The 11,769-nt window shown below is 37.7% G+C and overlaps 1 protein-coding gene across 2 annotated transcripts in view; it reads left to right on the top strand.

The window, feature by feature from the left end:
• Window positions 1–10,918, top strand: part of LOC135212999 (5-demethoxyubiquinone hydroxylase, mitochondrial-like) — a 45,777-nt gene extending 34,859 nt beyond the window's left edge. Inside the window, exons 1-3 of one of the 2 annotated variants that reach the window (XM_064246778.1) lie at window positions 834–986; window positions 3,950–4,099; window positions 10,531–10,918. In XM_064246778.1, the coding sequence (XP_064102848.1) occupies window positions 836–986; window positions 3,950–4,099; window positions 10,531–10,811 (582 nt within the window). In that variant the 5' untranslated portion in view covers window positions 834–835 and the 3' untranslated portion in view covers window positions 10,812–10,918. Of the gene's footprint in view, window positions 1–833; window positions 987–3,949; window positions 4,100–10,530 lie in introns of those variants that run through there. The other variant, XM_064246777.1, reaches the window with a different exon arrangement.
• Window positions 10,919–11,769: the final 851 nt, after the last annotated feature.

Genomic DNA, 11,769 nt, shown 5'->3' on the forward strand with positions numbered 1-11,769 from the left:
ATTCCCTGGCTACCATATTCATATATAGTGGGTAGGCTTCCTTGTGCTTCCTTGGAAGTACACCTAGTTGAGCCAGCGTGGCATGTTGTCTGTGCAGACTCATGTTTCTAGACTGGGCATGTGCAAACATTGGGGTTAGCTCTTCCTCCCTGTGTTTCTCTTGAAACATGTTGAGCAGAACCTGTGCAACCCTACATGTACCTGGTTTACAAAAAACTGAGTGCATATAGTTCTTCGTCCTGTGCTGCTGGAAGTATACCTGGTTAGGCGTGTCTTGGCTACTTGTGTGATTCATCCTCAGTGCCCAGATTGTGTATGTGCCAGCAGTTTGTTGATTCTTGATACATCCCTTCTCTGTACACACCAGCTCTGAGACTGCATGGCATGAGTTCAGGAGGAAATCTACTCCCCCAAACCCAGACCAGTAACCAATGCTTCACCTTCTAAAAAGGATGGAAATCTTTCTTGCTTGTTTGCCCTTTCTCCCTCCTACCCCAGCTATGGCCAGGAAGGGAGGGAACGGGAATAGGAAAGGAGGTAGTCACCATCAAAACCTTACCTCCGCTACCAGGAGAAGAAATTAATGTCTTACCATTGAGCAGTGTGGTAGAGCTTGAGTGGAGCCCTAGATGTTTTCTGGCCTCAAGGGCAGCCACAGTACAATATTCACATTATTGAATGAAGCCATTCCCTTTCCGCATTAAGAGTCTACATTGCATTGCCGTACTTTTAAACTTTTTTTGTACGTAGTGTTATTGAGTTAGTTTTAATAAACTTAGCCAGTAGACCTTTTGTCTTACATTGTTGTAATTATCTACCATTTTTTTTTTCAAGTATGACTCTACATCAGCCATTAAGACAAGGGTTACGACTCTACAGTACAAGGACTTCCCGAAATAGAGAGGTTATTGATCGTATTATTAGAGTGGATCATGCAGGGGAGCTGGGTGCAGATCGTATTTATGCAGGACAGATGGCTGTTCTAGGTAAGTTAAGTTTATAAAGATTTACTTACTGTGTTTATTTATTTATATAAGTGTTAGTATTACTTTAAATCTTTAGATTTTTACTGTTCGCGTGTTTGTTTTGTTTGTTTTTGTTTTAGTTTTCAAGGAGACAGTTACACAGCTTTTAACCACAGGTCTTAGGATTTCAGAGCATGTGCTTGCACAGTAAACCAATACTATTGGCGTGATCACTTTATTAGAAAATTCACATGAGGGATTGTGCTTATACTGCTTTTAACCACAGATCTTAGAATTTCGGAGCTAGTGGACAAAATAAATCACTTAAAAAAATTGTTGAAAAGAACTGTTTTTATATGCTTCATTAATGGTGATGTGCAGTAGTGATGGGACTGCTTATTCTGAAATACGTATAGGCACATTACATATATCCATGTCGTTTCAGAATTTCTGAGCAAATGAATTACAAATGAACAAAGGCGTGACACTTAAAATTTTTTAAAAATTACTATTTAAGGGTAACTTTTAACAAGTTATAATTATGTAATATACCTGTTATAATGTTACATTATGTATTGTCCACTGTAGTTAGAACTTTTAACAGATGACTAAAAATAACCACACATACTTTACATGCCAAACCAAGGCATATAAAAGTGCAAAATACATATATAGTACATATGTTTGGGGGAGTGTGTCGACAACACATCCACTAAGTAATGTAATCTAATAAGTATCTCGGAAGATGGATTTGCTGCAATGTGTTTATGACAAGTGAAAAGAATGAGGGTAAGCTTGCAACAATTGTTGGTATGCTTTGCAACAAGTGAAAAATGAGCTAGGGTATGCTTGAACAAGTGAACAGTGAGGGTATGCTTGAACAAGTGAACAATGAGGGTATGCTTGAACAAGTGAACAGTGAGGGTATGCTTGAACAAGCAAACAGTGAGGGTATGTTTGAACAGGCAAACTATGAAAGTATGGTTGAACAAGCAAACAATGATAGTATGTATGCTTGAAGAAGTGAACAATGAGGGTATGCTTGAACAGCGAATAATTAAGGTATGCTTGCAACAAGTGAAAAATGAGGGTATGAATGCAACAGGCAGAAAAATGAGGGTATGCTTGCAACGAACAAAAAATGAGGGTGTGCTTGCAACAATAAAAAAATGAGGGTATGCCTGCAACGAGCAAAAAATGATTGTGTGCTTGTAGCAAGTAAGAAAAAAGGGAATGACAGTAAAATGAATATATACTGTAGGTTCTTTCAGTATTCACTGGAGCTCACAATAAAGGTAAAAGTAATTTTTTAAATTTTTTGAAATTTCGGTAATTCTTACCGTCTGCTCCGCCAGCAAGTTATCAAATTTAAGTACTTTCACTAAAAAGAGGGAAGTCCAAGGTTTCGTTTGATATATAAATCTTAGCGGTGCTAGGTTCAGAAGTGGTTTAAAAAACTCAAATTAAATTTGACCCACCTGAAAAAAAACTAAGTCCTTCGACTTCATAACTCTCTCAAATTCCTCTTCAGACTGAGCTCTCGTTTGTTCGTTTGTACGTTAAAAACATAGATTGTCATTATTACATCATCGACTGTATTCTACGTAGCAAGACGTCACCCTAACGTCATAGTTTTTAACTAATGATGGTTATCCACATTTTACTTGGGACTAGCATTTTAACAAAACTAGAATCACATGACTTGAATACCCAATCAGGTGACAGTTTTACTAGGAAACTAACACTGTTCGACACTTTTCACACAATTTCCATCACTAATTTTTCAGTCTTTTGAGAGCCATGGAGGCGTGCGAACCTTCAACTTCTGGTGCGGTTTCTCATTTACCATGTACTTTGACATCAATTTATGTTGATTTTTTCCCAAGTTCTTGTCTCAATTGCTGTTCTTGTAGAAAGTAGGGACAAGGTGACACTTTTAACAGTGATAAGGGATTATATAGAGCCTGGCACTACCATCATTTCCGACTGTTAGAAGGCATATGATTGCCTAAATGAGGAGAGATTCCTTTATTTAAGTGTCAACCACTCCTTGAACTTTGTGGACCCGCACACTGGAGCTCATACTAATACTATTGAGAGGCGGTGGTGGGATTTGAAGAATCTGTTGCCTAAATACGGTCGTCGAAAGGATCAGTTTGTTGGATACTTGGCTCTTGCCTATTTTAAATTGCATTTTAAAGTATTGTATCATAGGCTCCATGCATTCTTAAAGATGGCAGCTCACCTTTACCCTCCAACCTAATTAAGTACACAAAGGGTTTTAGGCTGTCTTATATTTAATATGGCTGTGTAAGGGGGGGTCGCAGCTTCACCCCCCCGCTAGATAAGGATACAGCTACTAGGTTAGGTTAAGTGGTTTGTTTAGGTTAGCTGGTGGCCTTGTTTATTGCTAATTCGACATGTGCCATTATTTGTATGTTAAAACGGATTCTTTAATTCATTCCCCACCCAAAACCCCAGTTTCCCACTGTGGGTCCCCCAAGACTGGAAAGGTGAACAAATAGGGTAAAAATACTGTTCCTCCTCAAAAAAAATGGTCAGCTTTAGATATAGCACTAAGTAATTCATCAGAAGAAAAATATCAAAATTATTAGTGGCGGAGCTATTGTGTAAATTACTGAAATTTCTTTTTAACAGTTGTCTCATGTGTTTGATTGATGAAAAGAATGGTGAAGGGACATCTAGATGAAAAAATAACGAATGTTCCACATTCAGGAATGAATGTTATGCATGGCAGCTCATCAGGTTAAGTCCTTTTTAGATATGAGAATTGCATAATGTCTGGATTATAAAAATTTGCTCTTCATCTTTCATTGTTAGATCTTCTGTATTCCATTTTCGTGTGCAGTTTTTCATAGTCCCAGACTCTTGTTCACAGCTGTCTTAATTTAAGTGATTCTAATTTTTTTTTGTTTAGTTTATTTATGGTATTGAATGTTCATTAATACTTTTTTTCTTTTTAGGAAAAACTAGTGTTGGCCCAGTAATTCAGCATATGTGGGACCAAGAAAAAGAACACAAAGCCAAATTTGAGGAACTGATACCAAAATACAGAGTGAGGCCAACAGTACTTATTCCTATATGGAATGTTGCTGGCTTCGTCTTAGGTGCAGGTAAGTTACCATTGTCTTGTTTCCAGAAAAAAAAAAGTTTTGTACCATGTAAAGGTGGTTATCTAATTGTAGTAAAGACTTATTTTGTAAAGGTTATTGCTAATATTTTTATTTTTTTTAAGATCTATGTATTTGCATAACATCCTTTTCTGGTATACAGTATTGTTTCTCAACTTTGCATAATTAAATTTTCCAAAAATTGTGCTAAGATGTTTGTTCATGGCAGGTAACTTGTAGCAAGTTGCTGGCACACTTGACTTGCCTTTCCAGTTGTCCTTTGTACAAGACGCTTAAGGGATATATGTACGTACTTGGTCATTAATTGGTATGGTTACTGGCAGTAAATGTGGTTGAACTCGTGTATAACCAAAACGTTTTTTTTTCTTTCTTTCATGTAGTACAGATACATTATGATAGTAAGTACATGATTCTGAGTGCTAAGCAGTACTTGCCGTTACCTTGACAGGATTTTGAGTGCTAAGCAGTACTTGCTGTTACCTCGACTGCAAATTTTTTCTACAGCACTATAAAGCATGATGACTAATAATGTCAAGAGTTAGGAAATGTTTTGCAATGATATATCTGAAGAGGTGATGATGATCCATAATGCCTTATGCTTCAGACATTTCAGTTATGTCCTCTCTTGGAATATCATGTTTTCAAGACAGCCAGATGCCTTAGTGCTCTTGTGTGTGTGGGGCCAGCTGATAGCTGCTAGCTGCTTGTGACAGGAGTTCCCAGAGTTTGTGGCGTATTCTGAATTTTATTTTTTCTTTACTAATTTCTCTATCACTTATCTTTGCCTTACCTTTTTTTTATTTTCTTTATTCACTGAAAATAAAGAAATTCCCCTTTTAATTTCTAAAGGAGTTTGATTCTACTTCTGGAAATATTTTTGCCAGCAGGAGGCTTAGCTACCTTGTGTTTGTGCCTTTGACATTGTTACTGGTGATATTTAGCAAGCAAATTATTATAGAAGATACTACCATGGCTTTTCAGAAGGAAGGATTGTTTACATGGTGAAACACCAGATGTAGTGGATGTTAGCAGTCTCTAGAGGCTCTGACATCATGGAGGTTCATAGCAGTGATCCATGATCATAGACTTATCCTATGTTCTGTTATGTATTGTAGGAGCATTAAGGTTTATGATTTTTTCTAATTTGGGGAATTTGTGCAGGACAGTTGTAATGTAAGATTGTTCCTTAGGCTGACATCTAGGCCAACATGAGTTACAGTGTTAAGTAGCAAATACAGTATATTAACCCTTAAGGGCCGGGCTAATTGTATATCATGCACACCCCGAGACCGGGCAAGTCTTGCTTGGCTCTGCAATAGGAAGAGTCTGCTCGGAACGCTTTCTTCAATCAAGACCTTCGTTCCATTGGGCAGGTTACATGTGAGAAATCCTCAATTCTTCGTCAAAGCCAACTGGGACATGAAGACTCAACCTGACTTGATGATTTTTCTTATCACACAGGGGATAAAATCAGTTCTCAAATAGTGGCTGCCAGGAAGAAGGTATTCACAGGGGAGACACCTTCTTCCTCCCAACCCTGACCTGGACTTTTACTTGCACACTTCGGATCTGGGCTGGGGAGCTCTCATAGGGTCTTGGGAGGTCTCGGGGACATGGTCTCCAGAAGAAATGACACCACGTCATTGTTGAGGAGTTGAAGGCTGTTCATCTGGGCCTACGTCAGTTCTCCTCGTATGTGTACAACAAGACTGTGGTTGTACATGCTGACAACACCATGACCTTGTCTTGCATCAAGAAACTGAGGAGTGCACTCCTTTTCCCTCTTTCAGACGGCAAGAGAGCTACTCCTGTCGAGTCATCAGCATCAAGTAACACTCATCATCTGCTTCAGCTTCATTTAGGGGAAATTAATGTCCTGGCAGAAGAGTTGAGCTGGCGGAGGCAAGTGCATCCCACCGAATGTACTCTGGACGACAGGATTTGCTCCAAACTGCGGAGATTATGGGGGAGATCCCTAACAGACTTATTTGCAATACAAGGAAGGGCCTGGATCTTTACACCCTCCCTCCCTTCAGCCTAGTTAGGGAAGTCCTGAACAAGATCATGGCTCACAGTAATGTCTCAATGACTGGTAGCTCCGTTCTGGCCCATAAAGGAATGGTTTCTAGACCTTCTTCGTCTTCTGGTAAACTTCCCGCAACTGCTCCCCCAAAGACTGTTGCTACTCAGACAATCACACTTCACCAAGGGTTGTCCACGCTCTCTCTGACAGGCTTCAGACTGTCAGGAAACTCGTCAGAGCAAGGAGATTTTCAAGAGCAGCTGTGGAAGCTATTGCAAGGTGCAGACGCCAGTCTACTAGCAACATCTACCAGTCATAGTGGGCAGTCTTCTGTAGATGGTGCTTCAGATATCACATCTTATCTTCTGAGACATCTGTAGCCCAGATTGCCGATTTTCTCCACTATTGAAGAACCTCTTAAAAACCTCTCATCTTCACGATTAATAGTTACTGAGCATGCTTTCCTCTGTGTTTAAGCATCGTAACCTGGATCTTTCTGCGAATCAAGATCTTCATGACTTACTGAAATCTTTCAATACATCCAAGCAGAAGTCAACAGTGGTTTCCTGGAACCTGGATGTAGTATTGAAGTGGCATGCGGGCCCTTCCTTCAAGCCCCTCAAGTCCGCGTCCCTCAAGGATGTTTTACGTAAAATGTTTTTAGCAGCTTATGACAGCTACATTTGCAAGAGGGCTTTGTGTGGCTACCTCAGTAATTGCCCTCTCTTCTTCTGGGGTAGTTTTTCTTAGCCTATCATTGAGGTTTCCAGACTCCTCCCATCTTCGACGCCAAAGTAGAGCCGAACTGTTGGCAGTGAAATTCCCAATTCTTTTGCAATACATTTGTAAGACATGCCAGAGTCTCTCATGCCTACAATTCTGCTCCTGTTGCAGATTCTTTGATGATTACAATCTGTTGTCAAATTGACAAAAAATAAACCAACCATAATTCTCTCTCTCTCTCTCTCTCTCTCTCTCTCTCATCATATCCAAGTATGTACTGAATTTATTGGTGTGCAACCATATCTACCACTGATATAAAGGCCATCAGGATGGTTAAGGTGTGTTGTTACTCTGATGACTTGAGTTCAATTACCATCTAGGCTACTCTGGTGAGACATGGCTTGAATATAAAAAAGAAAGTATGAGTGATACACTGGATATCTTTGTTCCTTTATATGTGGGGTTGGCTATTATTAATTTTACCCCAAGCTTTCCATATCATAACCTCTCAATGGCTATCATAATTGCCCTTATGAAATTATATTTATAGGTCTTGAAATTTGCAGTTTATAAGCTCATTACTTTATAAATTGATGGATTATCTAAATAGAAAGTGTATTTCCATTCAAATAATTGTTCTGAAATTGACCTCAGATCTCTACTATGAACTAAAGTTGTATGCTTAATCAGGAATGAATATGATTTTTTACCATTGCTATTTTCATTACACTGTTACCATATTTTTTCTATTTATTTAACACCAACTCATTTCACTTGTAATGTGAATTAATATTCTTATATCATTAACATATTTTTACAGTGGTATTTAGAAAATATGAGCATTGGTGTACCAATAGCTCGATCATTCACGTCCGTTGTTACAAGACAAATAGGCTTTCATTCCCATAACTGTGGTGTTACCATACCATTTTCATGAAACATAAGGGTAGGGGGTAAAGGAAATACTTTGAGGCAACTGTACATTACAAGTCTGCGACATCACAGCAGATACTCCTGAGAAAAATAGAGTAGGTATTCAGACAGTAATTTACTTGCAAACTGTGCTGCATAAGCTTTGTCCCGAAGAGTCCAGCACACATCTTACCTTGCACCTGTGATTACAGAAATGCCTGTGATCCTTGAAATATCCAGCCATCAAGACTAAAAAGTTTCGAACTTTTCTGACCTAAGGCAGGGAGGATCTTGTAATCCCTCTCTGGATATACTTAATGATTTGATTGCTCTTCAGAGGCTCATTTGACCCTACCAGAAAGAGCATCTTATAGTAAGCACATAGAATAGTACTCGGACTAGGGTATTATCTTGCAGCTGTCATGGTTTACAGGTTGGCTCTGTCACAAGTTTGAACTTTTAACTCCATTAATGAGCTACTAAGGATGCGCTGGAGTTTATAGAAAGGAAGCTTTTAACGACATTACAGAATCTCTCACATGTCATAAACTAGCTTTTAGGTCAGTTGCATGAGCCCATAGAGAAGGCTTCCCTAAAAGATCTATCCATCAAGACTGAAAACAACACCTGAAATGTCAACAACTCCCTGAACTGTCTTGCGGGTGTTGGTACTACCTTGTACCAGTACCTGGAAGACAGCTCAGTGAGTTGTTTTCAGTTTAATTTATCCCCTAATTACCAGTACATCTAGGTAACAAGAATATTGTCTTTTGAGATAGTGAGTGTTGTAAGGATTTATCTTCAGAAGACCAGACCGTTCTTTAGAAGGGTGGTTCTTACTGGTTTTTTTTGTCACTGACACAAGAGATGGAAGTGTTTATCCAAATATACTATCTTAATGACATTGGGAAGCCATATTGATAGATTACAAGGGCACTACATAGTCAGTCACTCATAAGCATAAATTTCAAGTAAGGCATCATGAAATCAGGGCAGTATCTACATCTCTGGCCTTCAAAGTACAGAAGGAAGCAAACACTTGTTCGAGATGCTAACACTTGTCTTTTGATGGCTGGTGGCCCTATCATTGCTATTGATGTTAGTTGTTGCGGATTCTTTCTCCTCGCCCTCATAACCCTCTAATATTAATCTAACAATGAGCTTTGTGTTATCTGCTTGTGTGCTATATAAAAGTGAGTATTTCTTGTCAGATGCAGTTATGAGGAGTTGTGACTAGTGCAAATCTTAAGTCAGACTGACAAGATACCTGTCCATTGTCTTTATCCTGCATTGCCCTAAAGGCATGCAGAGAACTAGGCTCCTGATTCCTGTGATTCATTGGACATTGCACTGCTGACTAGTGTCTTCTCACCTAAAATTCTGCTTTGGCTCTCAATTGATGGTTGTTGTAGAACAAATGCAGTTTTTAATGCAAACCCATCACATAGAATGATCTAGTACTGTTAGAGGATGCTTTTGAGCAGATATAACAATTTGGTAACCCTCCATCTTGGAAAAAAGCTGTGCAGATTTACATTCAGTGGTATCATTAAGTTATAGTTTCATATAAAATGAATCTTTTAATTCCTGTAAGATTGCAATTTTGCCTTTAGCTACAGTTATTCAGGATGATTCCCAATTTTTTTTAGCTATTAATTCCACTACTACTGTTAGTACCATATTTCTCAAATGGGTCCTTCAAGCCTTGGCCATTTTATGGTTGTAGCCTACTCCAAAGAGTTTTTTTTTTTTTTTCTTTCTCTCTAGTAAGGGTTTTAAATTCATAATAAGAAAAAGACCCAAAACCTTATGGCGGACACAAGCTTTTTCATCCCAAATTATTAAGTGATGTGGATCGCTTATTTTCTTGGGGCATGTAACTGTGAAGGCTTACAGTAGCAATGACCAAGGTGCATGTTTACGAGATCAAAGCTCTTCCAACTCTTGTTCTTTTAAACTTTAAAATGGATGTTGGTACAGTTTTAAATGACTGCTATTTGTAGATTTTAAACTGTTTGTAAATTTTTATTTATGGAAGGTAACCATTATTCTTTGAGTTTTTTGGTAGCAGTGGGACAAATTTTTTTTATAAAGTTCAGAAACCAGATTATTCAAATCATCTTCATTCATATCCTTAATTCATAATGCAATCTGGCATAATGTAGACTTTGTGGGTTTGTTCTCTTTAAGTGTTAGGCAATTGTTACTACTAATTTTGACATGTGAATAATTTGTGGGAATATAAGTCTTTCCCACTCTATCTTGTCCTCTGACAAGTAGCAGGTGGCCTGGTATAGTTCCAGGTGTATACAGATACAAATCTCTTAATTTTCAGCTACCTTATGGTTTGTCTTGTGTTCACAATTTCTTATCAGCTATGTACTTTGTTAATGCTAGGTGATGTAAGTCAGATTTTGGTTGTTTGAAATTAGTCTTGGGGCTTAGTAACTTGCTCTGTCTTGAATAAATAGTAATTCTGGCAATTAATAGTGGTTGTTGTGAAACAAAGCATTTTAAAAATTTATTTTTTTTATATGAATTCAAGTGTGAGTAGTAATCGATAAATTAGTGGGGGGCTTAGTAGCTTGCTCTTTCACAAATAGGAATTTTGGCAATTAATATGGGTTTTAGCAAAACAAAACATTTTAAAAGCATTAATGCTAGTAATTATAGGTATGTAACGATTCATAAGAAAAATAACTTTTGTTACACAAAAATTAATTACATTAGAATTCTTTTCTCATGTCTACTACAGGAACAGCATTGCTTGGAAAAGAGGGAGCGATGGCATGTACTGTAGCTGTTGAATCTGTCATCACTGACCACTACAATTCACAATTGCGAGAATTGATTTCATTGGGGGAAGAGGAACACAAGGAATTGATAGAAGTAATAAAGAAATTTAGGGATGATGAAATGGAGCACCATGACACAGGCTTGGAACATGATGCTGAACTAGCACCAGCTTATAACCTCTTAAGTAATGTTATTAAAGCTGGTTGTAAGGCAGCTGTATTTATATCTGAAAGAATATAAGATATATTTCAACCTTGTACTCAGGTATGTCATTTCCTACGGCCTCTGTTTATTTTGTATTCTGCAAATAACCTTGTCAAGTCATAGTACATGTATATAGAATGTTTGATATTTGTTTCTGTATCCTTTCTAAACCTGGTCTGGATATTGGGGGATCTTGATGATTGCATAGTCTTCATTGAAGTCAATGGAAGAATTTGTATGGTTAGCTTAATGTTTTAACGACGTAACAGATAGGTAAAAGGAAATTTTTTTTTTTCTTCCCTACCTACTACTGAATTGTAGCATCCATAGTCTTTTGGATATTTTTCTGGTTTTTAGCATTTTTTCTATTTTCTCATTACTGTTTTCAGTAATGCCAGAAATAACCTGCCTCATTGTACAGAATTACCATAATTGGAGGTTTTAAATTAACTTGTCCTTGTCATTATTCCCTCCTATTTTATCTTTTTAACTTTTTACTTTGATGTAGCAGTTACAAATATTATTACAAGAATCACATTCCAGTAGAGTGCTCCTTATTAGAGTTTCCTTTTGATTGTCCATACAGATACAAATTCTTTATAAAAAATGTCTTTTCTATACAAACTTCAAACAATGGCTATTTTAACAGTAACTACTGATTTATGAGAAAAGCATCCAGCTCGCTCCTTACAATCAAGGCGTTTTCTTAATATTATTACAAGCTAAGCTGCATCTCTAATTGGAAAAGCAAAATGCTTCACGTCCAAGGATCCAACAGGGAAAGCAGACCATACTATAATGGACGTTATGTCCGTCTGTCTGTCAGTTATTCAATCACAGCTAAACGGCTTGACGGATATAAACCAAACAAAAATAATTATATAGGGCTTTGATCGAGGATGGTTTTTAGCCTTATATGGCTATAACCAGATCATTGCGTTTTCCTAGGTATAATAAACACAATTTGTCTTTTTGTTGTGCACGCCCAGACTAT

The sequence above is a fragment of the Macrobrachium nipponense genome, chromosome 42 (genome assembly GCF_015104395.2).
Source record: "Macrobrachium nipponense isolate FS-2020 chromosome 42, ASM1510439v2, whole genome shotgun sequence".
NCBI lineage: Eukaryota > Metazoa > Arthropoda > Malacostraca > Decapoda > Palaemonidae > Macrobrachium > Macrobrachium nipponense.